This window comes from Mauremys reevesii, linkage group 2, assembly GCF_016161935.1.
Source record: "Mauremys reevesii isolate NIE-2019 linkage group 2, ASM1616193v1, whole genome shotgun sequence".
Classification (NCBI taxonomy): Eukaryota; Metazoa; Chordata; order Testudines; family Geoemydidae; genus Mauremys; species Mauremys reevesii.
This window is the reverse complement of record NC_052624.1, coordinates 22,638,172-22,652,933: the sequence shown is the minus strand read 5'-3', so window position 1 is coordinate 22,652,933 and position 14,762 is coordinate 22,638,172. Positions and strand designations below refer to the sequence as shown.

General features: G+C 41.6%; 1 protein-coding gene across 7 annotated transcripts in view; it reads left to right on the top strand.

Annotated features, from left to right (window-relative positions):
- Window positions 1-14,762, top strand: part of DIP2C (disco interacting protein 2 homolog C) — a 474,517-nt gene that overhangs the window by 314,784 nt on the left and 144,971 nt on the right. For 4 of the 7 annotated variants that reach the window (XM_039524924.1, XM_039524922.1, XM_039524928.1 and 1 more), the window contains 2 exons: window positions 7,172-7,297; window positions 8,227-8,454. In XM_039524924.1, the coding sequence (XP_039380858.1) occupies window positions 7,172-7,297; window positions 8,227-8,454 (354 nt within the window). The remainder of the gene's footprint in view (window positions 1-7,171; window positions 7,298-8,226; window positions 8,455-14,762) is intronic. The other 3 variants (XM_039524926.1, XM_039524923.1, XM_039524929.1) reach the window with 1 other exon arrangement.

Here is a 14,762-nt window from a genome sequence, read left to right as displayed (position 1 = left end):
TATCTCCAATAAGTATAAACAAACATGTTTGTTTGAGCAATTGGCTGAACAAGTAGGACTGAGTGGACTGGTAGGCTCTAAAGTTTTACATAGTTTTGTTTTTGAGGGCAGTTATGTAACAAAAACAAATCTGCATTTGTAAGTTGCACTTTCACGATAAAGAGATTGCACTACATTACTTATATGAGGTGAATTGAAAAATACTGTTTCTTTTATCTTTTTTTTTTACAGTGCAAATACTTGAATCAAAAATAATAATATAAAGTGAGCACTGTACACTTTGTATTCTGTGTTGTAATTGAAATCAGTATATTTGAAAATGTAGAAAAACATCCAAAATATTTATAAGAAATTTCAATTGGTAATCTATTATTGTTTAACAGTATGATTAAAACTGTGATTAATCACAATTTTTTAATCAAGTTATTTTGTTTTGAGTTAATCGCTTGAGTTAACCGTGATTAATTAACAGTTTTAGTTTTTTGCAAGAAATTAACTCTGGGGATTTTTTGGATAAAGTCTTCATTCTTCAGGGAATTTCATTAGGAAACACTACCTATTTTTTTAAAAATACTAAAAGATGTTAGTATTTTTTAAAAATTTTTTAGTATTTTTTAAAAATACTAAAAGATGGGATGAATTCAGTTAGCTGATCTGTGGAAAAGTAGGTTGGTAGAGTTGCCAGGCATCTGGTTTTCGTCTGGAACGCTCAGTCAAAAAGGAACCCTGGTGGCGCCGCTCAGCACTGCCGACAAGGCCATTAAAGGTCAGTGGCGCAGCTGGGGCCCGGAGTTAAGGAAGGTTCCCTGCCTCCTCTAGCTCGGCGCAGCTCCCAGAGTTGGCCGCCAGGTCCCTGCAGCCCCTAGATGCATGGGTAGCCAGGGAGGCTCCATGCGCTGCCCCCACCCCAAGGGCTGGCTCTGCAGCACCCATTGGCTGGGAATCACAACCAGTGGGAGCTGTGGGGGTGGCACCTGCGGGTGCAAGGACAGCGCGTGGAGCCTCCCTGGCCACCCATGTGTTTAGAGGCTGCAGGGACCTGGAGGCTGTTTCCTGGGAACAGCGGTAAGTGCCACCAGGACCCTGCACCTTCTCCCACTCCCCAACCTCCTGCCCTAGCCCTGAATCCCTTCCTGCACGCCAAACCTCTCATCCCTGGCCCCACCCCAGAGCCTGCACCCCCAGACAGAGCCCTCGCCCCATTCCTGCACCCAACCCCCCTGCCCGGTGAAAGTGAGTGAGGGTGGGGGAGAGCGAGCGACGGAGGGAGGAGGTATGGAGTGAGCAGGGGCGGGGCTTCAGAGAAGGGGGAGGGGAAGGGCTTCAAGAAGGGGCAGGGCTGGGGTTTTTGGTTTTGTGCGGTTAGAAAGTTGGCAACCCTATTTGTTGGCAAAGCCAGTTCCAGAAATGTTGTCAGACCTGAAGTCACAAGGGGACTTGCCTCACCAGAGAGTGTTTGAAATGCTAGTAGGAGGTTTACTACTGATCAAATGTGGCCACCAGGGCCGCATGTTGCCACCAGGGGCTTTTCGTGCAGACACAGTCTCCTGGGCAGTAATAGAGAGCGGGGAAGCAGTGGTCCCTCCCCCAGTGTCTCCAGCAGGGGTTGGGCCCTGCCCCCCTCTGGAGCCACAAATGCTAGAGAAGCCAGTAGCTGGCGAGTTCCTCACTTTCCCGGGGGCAGTGGGGCTCGGGCTTCAGATCTGGGATGGTGGCCAGCAGGCTCCAGCCACTAGCCCTGGGCTCTCCCACCCCTCCATTGTCACTGGCCCCTGCTGTGTCCTACAGCCCTGGTCCCCGGGCTCCAGTCCCTGTCCACGTGGCTGCAGGGTTCTGGTCCCCAGCCTCACTGCTCCCCTGGTCCCCGCTGTGTCCTTTGGCCTCACGTTTCTGCCGTGCAGTCTGTGCCATGGCCGCGTAGCAATGGGCCCTAGGCTCCAGCCACTGGGCTTCAGGATCTGGCCCCTAGCTGTGCAGCGGCGGATGCCGTCCATGTGCTCACCCCCCTCATTGCCCCTGACCTCCGCTGCCTCCCTACCCACCTCCCCATCCAGTCTGCTGTGAAAAGTGATATTTGTATGTTTGTTGTTATCACTTTTCACTGCCTCCCTGCTAGCTAGCAAGTCTGCTGCTGTGAAAAGTGATACTAGCAAACACACGAATATCACTTTTCACAGAAACAGACTTACTAGCTAGCAAGTCTTAAAAAAAGTAACCAAAAGAGCAAAAGAAACAACAAAAGGAGAAGAACATGCAAAGCACATTCTTTGTTTCTATTCTGTCTAGGTCCAGTAAAAAAATAGAGAAAACTGTACATTATTTTTATTATTCAGTCTGCCAAAAACCCCACATAAATAAATTACAAATATGTGCATGTTTATTTGTTTTTCCTAAAGTTAATGAAATATTTTAGGAAAAATTCTCAGAGCGGCCACCAGCAAGAGTTGGTGGCCGTACTGTGAGGCTACCAAAAAATTTCTTGTGAGAACCCCTGCTCTAGCATCACGTGGCTGGGAATACAAGGTGCTTTGTACTGACAAGTCTGTGAGAGATTAACAATATCCTTTCCCTGGGGAGCTAAAATAACGTCACCTACCTGTATACCAATTCTTTCTAGACAGTACCAAATTCTCTCTCTCTCCTCCTGTTGAGCAAGAAATCATGATTCACAGTTCCCTACATTCCCCTTACAAACCTACACCAGTTCTGGGGACATTACTAATGCCCCATCTCCTGCAGCAGCCGTTAAAAAGAAATTGTAGGCAAGTGGGGGAAGAAGAGGCCATATACAGCTTATTAGGTGCTGCAGCCATGGCTACCCCAATATAACAACCTTGAAAAGTACTGCAGACTGGCTCAAATCAGACCCAAGGGCCGGAACAGATACATTTTCGAAGAGAAATCTAATTTTTTTTTAAGTTTTGTTCTACATCCCTCAGGTAAAATTAGGATCTTTTTACACTGAGGCAAGAGTATCAGATTGCCATTAAGATTGGTGCATTTTGTATGATAGTCCCTCAGAATGGATTAACAAAACCGGGCCCATCTGAAATACTGTCTGGCTACAGTGAAAAGAAAATATACTAGTATGCTTCCTGCAGTGACTCTGCTCTAATTAGCGTGTGGATCAGAAGACCGAGAAACAACAGCTACAGAGAAGAGCACAGCTTGTAGGAAGTGGCTGTAGGGTCATTGAGTTACAGAGCCGGCTTTAGGAAGTGCAGGGCCCAATTCGAATAGTTTCGACGCGGCCCCGGCAGGGAAGACCAAAAAAAATAAAATAAAATAACACGTAAAAAAACCCACGTGGGGCTTGTACTCACCAGGCGGTGCTCCGAGTCTTCAGCGGCACTTCGGCGGCGGGTCCTTCACTTGCTCCAGATCTTCGGTGGCACTGAAGGACCTGCCGCCGAAGTGCCGCCGAAGACCCAGAACAAGCGAAGGACCCACCACCAAAGTGCTGCCGAAGACCCAGATCGCCACCAAGTGAGTAAAAATTAAAAAGGCGCCTCTAGCCAGGGAAGGGATTCTCACTGGGCGTGGGGCCCTCTTAGGCGCGAGGCCCGATTCGAGGGAATTGGTGGAATTGGCCTAAAGCCGGCCCTGATTGAGTAGAATAGCCCCTTTGCATTTATAAGCCAATACCTATAGCTGATTCAGGAGGAAACAAATGTTTAACCCTTTACAAGCTGCCACAGTTGCAGGGCGAGCTATGCTTTGGACCCCTCAAGTCTCTCTCAAGTGCACCCCTTGACAGGCCTAGCATCCTTCACCTCAGTCTGGGTTGAACCGTGTAGCTCGCCCCCCCCCCAGGACTGGATGTCAGACCCTCTTTCCCAGCCGGGTTAATGTGAGAGGCCGAACTCACAGTTTGGCATTTGTGGCCAGCAAGATGGTTCATAGCGGTAAAAACAATAAAGGTTTCTATTCACCTTTCCCTTTACCTAAGCCTTAATCTTGCCTTGGTCTGTTTCATCTAACCTAATTACCTCCATCTGAGCATTGTGAAAAGCAGCCTGCCCCACTTCAGTTGCTGCCTCTCTGTGTCTCCCTACTAGCTAGCATGTCGTTCCCTGGGGAGCCTCTGGCCACTCGCTTAAACCCCACCCTTTTTTGGATCCAGGGTCTTCTAATAGCTTGGTAGCCTACTTTATATCCTTGGGAAGACTAAGCCATTCTTAGCAGTGGGTGGAGCCAGGTAGGAAGTATTCCTCAATAAACAGCTGCCCTTTCATTTCCTCTTGGTGGTGTCAGTGTTTTACCTTTCCTACTTGGTTCCTTAAGCAAAAAGAGTTGTTTAAACTCCATAACAAGTATCCCATCATAAACACAAATATTTACCAGTTCATCACACAGGTATGTGAAAACAACTAGAAAATATCTGTAGTATCTTTGAAACTATTACATGGTTTAATTGTAATTTCACATAACCTTTCTTTTTAGACTCGTTTACTTCTTCTAGACACATGTTGCAATTGCTGAGTCTCAATGGGCTAAAGTATTTTCTTAAATTAAAACTCCCAAAGTATTTATGGACCAGGTAGAAAATATTGCCCCCTCGAAAAAGAAAAAGAAGCTGAATTTGAAAAGCCTGCCATAGCTTTTGAGGATTTAGAAACCAAAACACTGAGAATTTAAAGTCCAAACAATAGGCTAATAATTGAAATAATATATTTCAGTCAGCTGTCCTCCTTTCCTCCTCAGATTTAGTAGTTACAGCTTATCCCCTCCAACAATTGTAGTTTGAAAGAAACCAATATCGCCTGATAATTTCCAAATAACTGTCCCTATTGTAACCAATACGATGTGACTTCTTCATAGGAATAGTCTAGACTAAAGAAAAGGTGTCAGGATGCTTTTTTTTTTTTAATAAACTTGTCATTTTACCCATCTTTCCCACTCTTAAAGTGAAAACCTATATTTTCCCCTAGTTTATTTAAACACAAATGCTCTCTCTTACTGAGTATATTCCAGTCATTCGTATCTGAATGCTATGAGAGGGGGGATGTTATTGGAAAGGTATCTTAAGAAGACACAGATGAGTAAGAAGTAACTTGTTTGATTTTTATTTGTATTAAACTTTTTAACAAGCTTTTAGTTATAAGGTAGTAGTTTAAAGAGGAAGGCTTACGTTCTTTTCTAAGGGTTTGACTAACTTGACTGAAAAGGGAAAATCTAGGTCTTTTAATAACATTAGTATTATAATCTTTTTCCCAATTCCTCTGTTTTGCCCTGCCAACCTTGCAACCCCTTTATGTGAAATGTATGCTCTTTCCTATTTCTCTTGTTGTTTTTCCTGTCCCTCTTCCCCTGTTGTATATATGTAATCCACATAAGGTTTAAAACAAACACAAGTCATAGTTGAAATATTCTTTTTGGTTTGTTTGTTTTTAAGTGTAGGATAGGAGCTCTTCTTAAATCCTTTCCCACCCTGTGATTAAGTCCTATCTGAATGTGTATAAAATAAAACTAACCTTTTTTTTTTGTTTATCATGTGGTGTTGTATCTCTTCTCTCTCTGTCCCCTGCCCCCAAATAGAGGGAGTGATAGGTCAGCTGAGGAAAGAAAGTAAAATAATAGCTCACTCTCCAGGGTGTTGCTGCTGTGCTAATTAAGAAATTAGGGGAGCACCATGATAAAATAAAATAACCACTGAGTTTCATCTATTATATTTGAGGAGAAACAGATGCATAGTGAAGCATGTGAATGCTAGAAAAGCTCCTTATTGTGAAACTTTGAGCATGTCATAGAACATCAGGGTTGGACGGGACCTCAGGAGATCATCTAGTCCAACCCCCTGTTCAAAGCAGGACCAATCCCCAATTAAGTTATTCAACAGTTTTTTGTCCCATATACCTAAATGGCCCCCTTAAGAATTGAACTTACATCCCCAGGTTGAGTAGGCCAATGCGCAAACCACTGAGCTATCCATTCAGCCCTGTAGTTTGTAGAAAGGGGTGTAAATAGCAGAGCTCACCAAAATGCTGTGCTCTAACTCCCCTGTGTGGATGTATGGGTGCAAACTTACAGGTCCTGAATCGGGACTAATATAGTCCACACAGCACTTTGGTGAGCACTGCTGTTCACACTCCCTTAGTCTAAATGGCAGGCATTTCAGACCTGCTCTTTATGAGGAATGATGTGGACACTGTTGGCAGTACTCTAGAAGCCATATAGGCTAAAGAATGAGCACAGGCTTTGGCACCTAGAATGCCTGAGTGCCAATTGTTTTTTTTGCCCACCCCATCACTAACTGATCATAATAATAAAAACAACAAGGAATCCTTGCGGCACTTTAGAGACTAACAACTTAGTATCCACCTTAAATTGAATTGGCTCGTTAGCACTGACCCCCCACTTGGTAAGGCAACTCCCATCTTTTCCTATGCTGTGTATTTATACCTCCTTACTGTATGTTCCACTCCATGCATCTGATGAAGTGGGTTTTAGCCCACGAAAGCTTATGCCCAAATAAATTTGTTAGTCTCTAAAGTGCCACAATACTCCTCATTGTTTTTGCTAATACAGACTAATATGGCTACCGCTCTGAAACTTGATCATAATAATACTTTACACTTCAGAAAACACATGCAAAGTTTTAAGACCAATCAGTGGCAGAAGTGGAACTAGGACTCTTTACATATCCTCAGTTCAGTTGATCTCACCAGGGTGCTGCCACTGCTTCTTTCATGATTTTTCACAGCCCTGTTACATTTCAAGCACATCTCTTATGTACATAGCTGATATGACTCTTATGTGAACAGGAAACCTGGTTCACTTCATAAATACAGACTAGCATCCTTTCATTACAAGTCCTTGGCTCACTACCAGATTAAAAAGCAAGGATGTTTGCTGAGGTAGCTGTTGCTTTAAAACAATACTTAACAAGGGTGTGCTGTAGGAAAGACCATTCCATTCTCAAACTCTAAAAGTAGAAAGAGCCAAGAACAAATTCTGATAAAGGTCTGTCAGGGACCGAGAACTCTCAAAAGGTAATTGTGGCTCTTCACCATTGCTATACTTTCTGTGGAAGCCCCACGCTTCCTGAGCATGAATCACGTAACACAACCAGTTAGCCTAACTGAAAAACAATTTAACTCCGTTGCAGATGTGTATGCATGCGGTGCCTTTCACTTTGAAAGCTAACCTGAATCTCTTTCTTTCGTTCTAGATGTCCATACAGAAGCAGTTCAGGCAGCTCTTGCTAAACATAAAGAAAGGAAGATGGCAGTCCCCATGCCATCAAAACGACGTTCATTGGTGGTGCAAACATCAATGGATGCCTACACACCTCCAGGTGAGCAACTGCACTGTATATTCTATTGATATGAAAGACACATGCTATATACTATCAGAATCAATCTCATCTAAATAAAATATGCAATTAACAGATGTCACTTGTCAAGGACAGTAACTATAACATTAAAGCCCGAGGAATCTTAGATGGTTTACAGGGTAGTTGAAGAGGCAATAAGGAGCAATCACCCACACGTATGGTGCCCTCTTGTGGTGGCTGGGTTTGCAAATATCTTTGTGTTCTTGTGAGTGAAATAACTTTGTGGCTAGTGTGCTGCTTGTAACACTTTGCAGTGATAAAGTTTCCTCCCATAACTCTTCCCCCACCTCTTGGCCCTGAAGTTCTCTGGTAGACTCCTCTGCACGTCTATGGAATGTTCTCTTTATTTCTTCTTTTCTAAAGTTTGTCTAGCCATTTACCTTCTTGTTTCTGTTCCTTCAACCCCTAGCAGGTGGAAAATATCAAAAGTCAAGTGCTTTCTGACACGTGCTGAATCAATGACATGACAGCTGTGACTAAAACATTCCCTAGAGTATGACTGCCCTCGATAGTTAAACCTCAGAAGTAGGGGTTTGCCGCTGACTTTGCGTTGTGACCTTTGGAGAGTCGTTTAAGCATTCTGTGTCTGAGTTCTCCCATTTGCTCTTGTTAAGTGCTTTGAGATCTTTGGACTGAGAACCACAATATAAATAAATGTATTTGTTTTGTTCCATAGATAAATACCAGAAGCACCAACCTTGCTGCAGGAAAACCCTGTTAATGTTCTGTAACAATTGGTTCTGTTCCAGTATTTACAGTTGTACAAAACTCTCCTTACTATAACTACCTGCTGCCAATGTGTGTTAAACTGCAGTTCTCTTTTTTTATTTATGTGCCTTATTTCCGTAAAGAAGCAAAACCATCATGCACTTACATCACAAATAATGCAGCCTGTTCTCAATTATTAGATACCTCCTCTGGTTCAGAAGACGAAGGCTCTGTACAGGGCGACTCCCAGGGAACTCCCACCTCAAGCCAGGGAAGTATAAACATGGAACACTGGATCAGTCAAGCGATCCATGGTTCTACCACATCTACCACTTCTTCCTCCTCGACACAAAGTGGAGGCAGTGGCGCTGCGCACAGGCTAGCTGATGTTATGGCTCAAACGCATATAGGTTAGTAAATCATCATTTTTTAGCATCTTCTATTTTCTCTATATATCTTTTCATTTTAACTTCAGTCTATTTCATAACACTTAGCTGATGTTACTGATGTGAAGTTGAGACACAACTGTCCTTACAGCAACTGCTGTGCTTTTTCTTCTTTTTTTCCTCTTCCACTCTCTATTTATACAATATCTTTACGGAGAGACATTTTTATTTATTTAATCTCAATCCAAGTTTCACAATAACTTCTCAGTTAAATATCCATGCTAGCACATGGGGTCTAGCACTGCATGGCTTCCATATATGGCAAATGAGCCCCTTTACTGTGCACTAAAAATGTACCTCCGAGAACCCCTGAAGCTAGCTTTTATTCAGCCTTCCCATACTTCTTCAGTAGTTGAAATCTACTGTCAGTTTGCATGGTTTTCTGTAACTCTCCATTAACACAGTGATCATGGTCCTTTTAAACTGCTTTTCATTTTTCTATCTCTAAGTAGCTCTAGAATCCCTAGGCTGGGGTGTGTGACTGCTAAATACCTTGTGAAGGGAAAATTCTTGAAGAGAAAGGTGTTGGTAATGTTATGATCTATATTGTTAGTTGGTTGTTTACTTCCTGTGTTTTCCCAAGGGAATTTCAAGACTTGCTTTCCTTTAAGGGGCTGAGGGAATAGGTATTAATTATTTCTGCATGTTTGACACTGACATTTCTCTTTGCCTAAATGAAATAGCCATGTGGAAAACTAGGGTTGCTACCCACTCTCATTTTCGAATGGCTGATATTCATTCTGCATAGCTTGTGGGAATTTCAATTCCTAAATCAGCCTTGGAAGCTATTGGAATAAATGTGGCAGCCTTAGCATGACAATGTCATGATATTACATGTGATCCAGGTTCCTGTGAAAATATATCTATCTACTCCTCAACTGAAAGAATTGTATGTTAATGGCTTTCCTAGCTTAAGTAGTAAATGAAAGTATCTTAAATGTTCCCTTCTCCTACTGTTACTATGTCGTCAGGTAACACCTGTATTATTGGTTAAGTAATCCTTTCCCCAAGGCTCTTGCAGTACAGCATTGCAGTTGGAAGAAGCAGTTGTACTGTATTCTTAAATTTGTGCTTAATAAATAGCTCAGAACCCTTGTTTTAGAAATACATACGTTTCTGAACAGATTAATCACTGCGTTTGGTTCTCCTCTATGACTTCATCTTGAAATGCTAGAGGAAATTATAGCATGGAGAATTAAATTTATCCAAACTCTGAAAGGTTGCATTACTCACACATACCAAGTCTCAATGTGTCTTAAATATAGCTTTTTATAAAATAATGTGACATTTCAGTAATTTAAAAACTGGCACAGTAAGTCTTCTCTTTTTTTTTACTCCGAGTTTGCAGTAAACAGTACAACATTTATAGAACTAAATCAAGAAGGCAATATTTAGAGAAAGGGGGAAAATACTTTTTTTTTCTCTCTCTCTGACTTGTAGAGACCTCTCCTGTGAAGAAAGAATATAGTCTTCTCTGGATAACTTAATATCCTCCTTGTGCATTCAGCACTATCTGAAAATCAGGCACCTTTAAATGTGTCTCATGTTGGGCAACCAAAGTCACTATCTAGAAATCTGAGTCTGACATTGTTTTCTATAGATCAATTTGATACCAGGCATAAGGTAGCCTTCATATCTCTTAAACAGTTGAACATGTTTTAGATGTAGAACTTAACTGTGAGTTTAGGGTTGTCATCTGGCATTGTTGCAGAAATGTCTGCTAGAAGTAAGAACCACATAGGTACTAACTAGCATGAGTGAGCTGTTCTCACTACTCTTGTATTGAATTGCAGATCAAATGGCTCTTTCCTTCCTTTTCACTTGACATCTGGGAGGATGGGCCTTGCATTTAAATATAGTGGGTAATTGTCAGAGATGATCTTCCCCTTTCAGAAGTGGATGGTAAGACATAGCAATGCACCAGTGAATAGCAAGTGTAGCTGGACAATAAGAGAGTCATCTTCAAAAGGGGAAAAATGGGACAAAACTCCACTTGGCCAAGTCCCTCAACTACTTTTAAGCAAATTAATCTTGTTACAAAGAAATGTATATTCTCATGGCATTGTGCTTGTTCAGTACAGGGACCTGCTGTTCTTCCTTGTAGACTAATCTGTCTTTGGAGATGTCATCTGAAAATATGTTAGGACAAACTGTGACACATTCTGAAAATGATAATTTTGATAAATAGGATTTTAAAGGGCAACTCTAAAGATCTGTAGGTGAAAAGTACAAAAAAAACTCAAAACAAAACTCCATTCTGATCTCAACAGGGACTTTCCTTCCAGAATACATCACAGAATCAGATTTTTCTAGTGTAAGTGTTCTAATGCAATTTCAAGAGGGGCTTTGATATAAAATATCTAGCTATAATATTACTGGAGTTCGGAGTTCAGCTCTGTGGATCATTTGGATCATTTGCATAAGCTATTATATGCTTTTAATGTTATACTATTCATTTAATTGGGGCTGCTGCTGCTCCTTTGTGGCATAAGATCTAGAGCAGGATAGATTTCCCTTGAATATTTATTCTTGGCTTTAAGAGTCTTGGGTCTTTCCTTTAAACTACATAGAGGTTTTTTAGTTCAACATAGACCATGAATGAAGATTATAGTGGTCGATACTTGAGTTTTAAAGAAGGACAGGTTAAGCTAGTGGAACTCACTAATTCTCTAATGCACAATCTTTGGAAATCAATCTTGCATTTATTTCTATTGATATCTTGGTCTTCAAGCCTTTCATCTGTGGTCAGAGTAGGAAAAATACTTCCTGGAGCTTAGAAAGGTGGTACAAACTGTTTGGTCAATATTAGGCAAGTCATAAAGAATGGGAAGATAGTTAATGCTTCTCTGTAATATCTCCCCACTTGTAAAGTAACTTCTAAATACTGTGGCATATAAATGCACATTTGTGACAAGTGGGAACCAAAAATGCACAAAAAACCCTGGCATTAGTTGTTAATTCTTCTAAAAATAATGACACCTGAGCTGGAAAAACCAAAGTAGACTCTAGGATGGACTGCTTTAGAGGGTAGAGTACAGAAACAATCAACGAATGGCACCATAGCTCTTTACAGAGCATGGTGTGTGCACCGATGAGTTCTTTGATGGCTGCTGAGTCTGATGCGCAAGTGACAGTTCTGCCCAAAGGTAGGGTACACCCATGCACTAGCAATACTCTGAATTCAAGCCACAGATTCTTTCCTCCTTTGACGCTAGTCACCTCAAAGTTTGATCCAGTCCACCTCGCAATGCCTCGCTCCATCTACAAGCTGACTCCGTCAACCAGAGCAGCATTTTGCACTACTTTCTCAGTCATCCACAGAGATTCCAAAGGCTATGAAGTCATTCTTGCAAGCATCCCAAAATCTGTGCAGTGGTCTGTCTCTTTTTCTAGACCCTTCGTGAGCTTCAGAGTTCAGCGCACTCTTTGGGATCCTGTAATCTGGCATTCACTTGACATGTCCAGGCCATCTGAGTCTTTTCTTACAAAGCAACATTCCCATGAATGACATAGCACAATTTAACACTTCCACATTTGTCACCTTGTCTTGCCATCTTATTCGAAGAATTTTACGCAAGCATCTGATATGAAAGCTGTTTAGTCTTTTGGTATGTTTGACATAAGTTGTCTGTGTTTGAGCCATATAGAAGCATGTATAAAACATGTCTCATAAATATGGATTTTCATTTTAGTTGACAATTTGTTATTGTTCCAGGCTCAGTCTTGGAAAAGACAAAAGTTCCTGGCTGCTTTGCCGATTCTACTAGTCAGTGCAGCATCAAGATCTACATTGCTGGTAACAGTAAAGCCAAGGTAGCAAAATTAGTCAACAGCATCCAGACGAATACCATCTAAGATGATACCTGGAACTGGTTCTGAAGAGCCTTGGAGCACGATAATAGTATTTTTCAAGCTTATTGCTCGCCCAAAGATTTTGCATGAATCAGAGAACTTGGTAATAAGATGTTGTAGGACATCAACACTGTGAACCACAAGAGTTACATCATCTGCAAATAACAAGTCCCTTATGACCTCTCCACAGGTCCCAGGGAAACATCTACCCACATAAACTTGCATTTTTAAAAACAAATTCTGTAGCATTCTTATTCCTGTGAATCACAGCTGAACTTCTACAGATCCAAAACAGCATGTGAAGGAAATGTTGCTGTGCAAAAAACAAGCAGCTCTTCCAGTTTATAGCCTGGGGTACATCTTTCTAACCTGAGCAATTGTGCTTCGTACCTAAGTGCTTGTCTACACTGCAACTTAGTGTGCAGTGAGCCAGGGTGTGAATGTAAGATCCCATGTAGGCATGCCCCTAGATGGTCAAGTTGAAGTCAGCCACTAAATGCATCATATTAACCCAATTACGTAGCTGGTTTGAAGCATGGCAAATGGAGGAGCAAATCTGCTCCAGATTCTGCTCTTATCAGTTTTTTTTCTATAGTGCTTGGATTCTCTCAATTCCTTTCCAAACAAGTGAGAACAGGACTCAAAATGTTTTTCCATCCCTGTCTGTCCACAAACAATTGTGATTTAACAAGCAGTTAGTATAGTAAATGGAATGTGTTCAACAATACAGTAAATGGTAGACTAGGAAGTCTCGTAACATTTTATTATACAATAAGTACATGTCTATCATATGTAAGGGATTGGACTTCTCAAGCTTCAGTTGTGCCTAGTGCAGTTGCATGTTCTGTATCTCTTTAAAACAGCTTTTGTGTTATACACCTGGGCTGACTTTAAAAGATATTGGTGGTAAATATTTTGAGAAAGGATAACTGGAAATAGACTTGAATGCAGGTGAATGTGTGTCATGGCCAAGAAGTCTCTAAATATACTACTGTAAGGAAACAGGGTGCTTAATCAAAAAGAGCCAAATTTATACTGAAGACAATGTGCCGCCATTGACAAAAGTAAATCAAAAGGGGGAATTCCCATCTCCCAACACATTTTTATTAAATGGAATGTTAGCTACAGAAGCTGCTGTCTTTCTGATTGTAAGCTAAAGATGGCATTGACTAAAAGGTAAATATCTCTATAAATACAGAACCTTTGTCCTGTAGAAGCATAAAAGCCTGCCTTTGTATGTCTTAAATATGTTTTCATTTGGAAATCAAAGGCCTCTTTCTGAAGTAAAGGTTATACAGGTTTCTGATCAAATTAATATATGAACATCTGCCAAACATGTCTGCCACATATGACAACCTTAAGTCTTCTGTGTTAGAAGGGGCAAATTCACACATGATAGAAGGCCAGTTCATGGCTCTCCACACTGCTTAAACCCTATGTAGGTACTTGAGGAAGAACCTAGATAACTGGGAAGTAGTACAGCCATGCTCCCAAATTCTCTTCCATGCCAGCTAGCAGAGTTGGCTTGCCAGAGGGTAGTGCAGCAGATGTGCTCCCCAGAGCTCATGAAGCATTGTGATTACCTGACACACATTGTTTCCATGAGTTCCATAGGGATAGTATTCCTCCACCTTCCTTCTCTCCCCAAATGTGGGACTGTGTCAATATGCCACAATCCATCCTTAAATGAATTTGCACTGTGTTGCCATTTCTCCTTCTCTTAGCAAAGTGATGTAGAGTGTACCATTCCAGTGCAGAAATGTCTGTGGTCTTAACTAGAAGTAGCTGTTCAGTCTGTGATCTTATAAAGTGAGAAGATCGAAAGAGACAAAAAAGAGAATGTGATGCAAATATGCATGTTTAGTGGATGAAACTCTTTGAGGTCATACAACTCCCACTGTCCCTAATGCTTTAATCAAGAGCTGTGTCAGGATCGTTATTCTTAACTCGGAAGCCCAAACAGTGCTTCATGTTAGCTAATGTGAAGACTGAGCTGATATTACACAGCATGTATCAGTAGTATAACCGAGATACTCTTATCAAAATAAAAACTGTTTCATTGACTAATGTGGCAGCTAACTGCCTTCCTTCTGTCTACAGAATCTTAGTTTCTCCAGGCCTGACTCTCAGAAGTGCTGAGCACCGGCACCCACAAAAATCAGGCTTTGTAAGTCTAGTCAGTGACAAGTACAATTGGAGAGAGAACCGTTGTAAGTCATCTCTTAAACAGACTAAGGACCAGTTTGGAAAGCAAGACCTCAATGTTCCTCTTCTATATGAGAAGGCTAGCAGTTCGTAGCCAGCCTAGATTGCAGAGTGGGAGTCAGGGATGCAGACATGCTCCTCCAGGAAGGCCAGTCTATGAGAGTCCTCTTTTATCAAGGAGGTTGTAGAGACATAGTATTTAAAGCCAGAAGGGA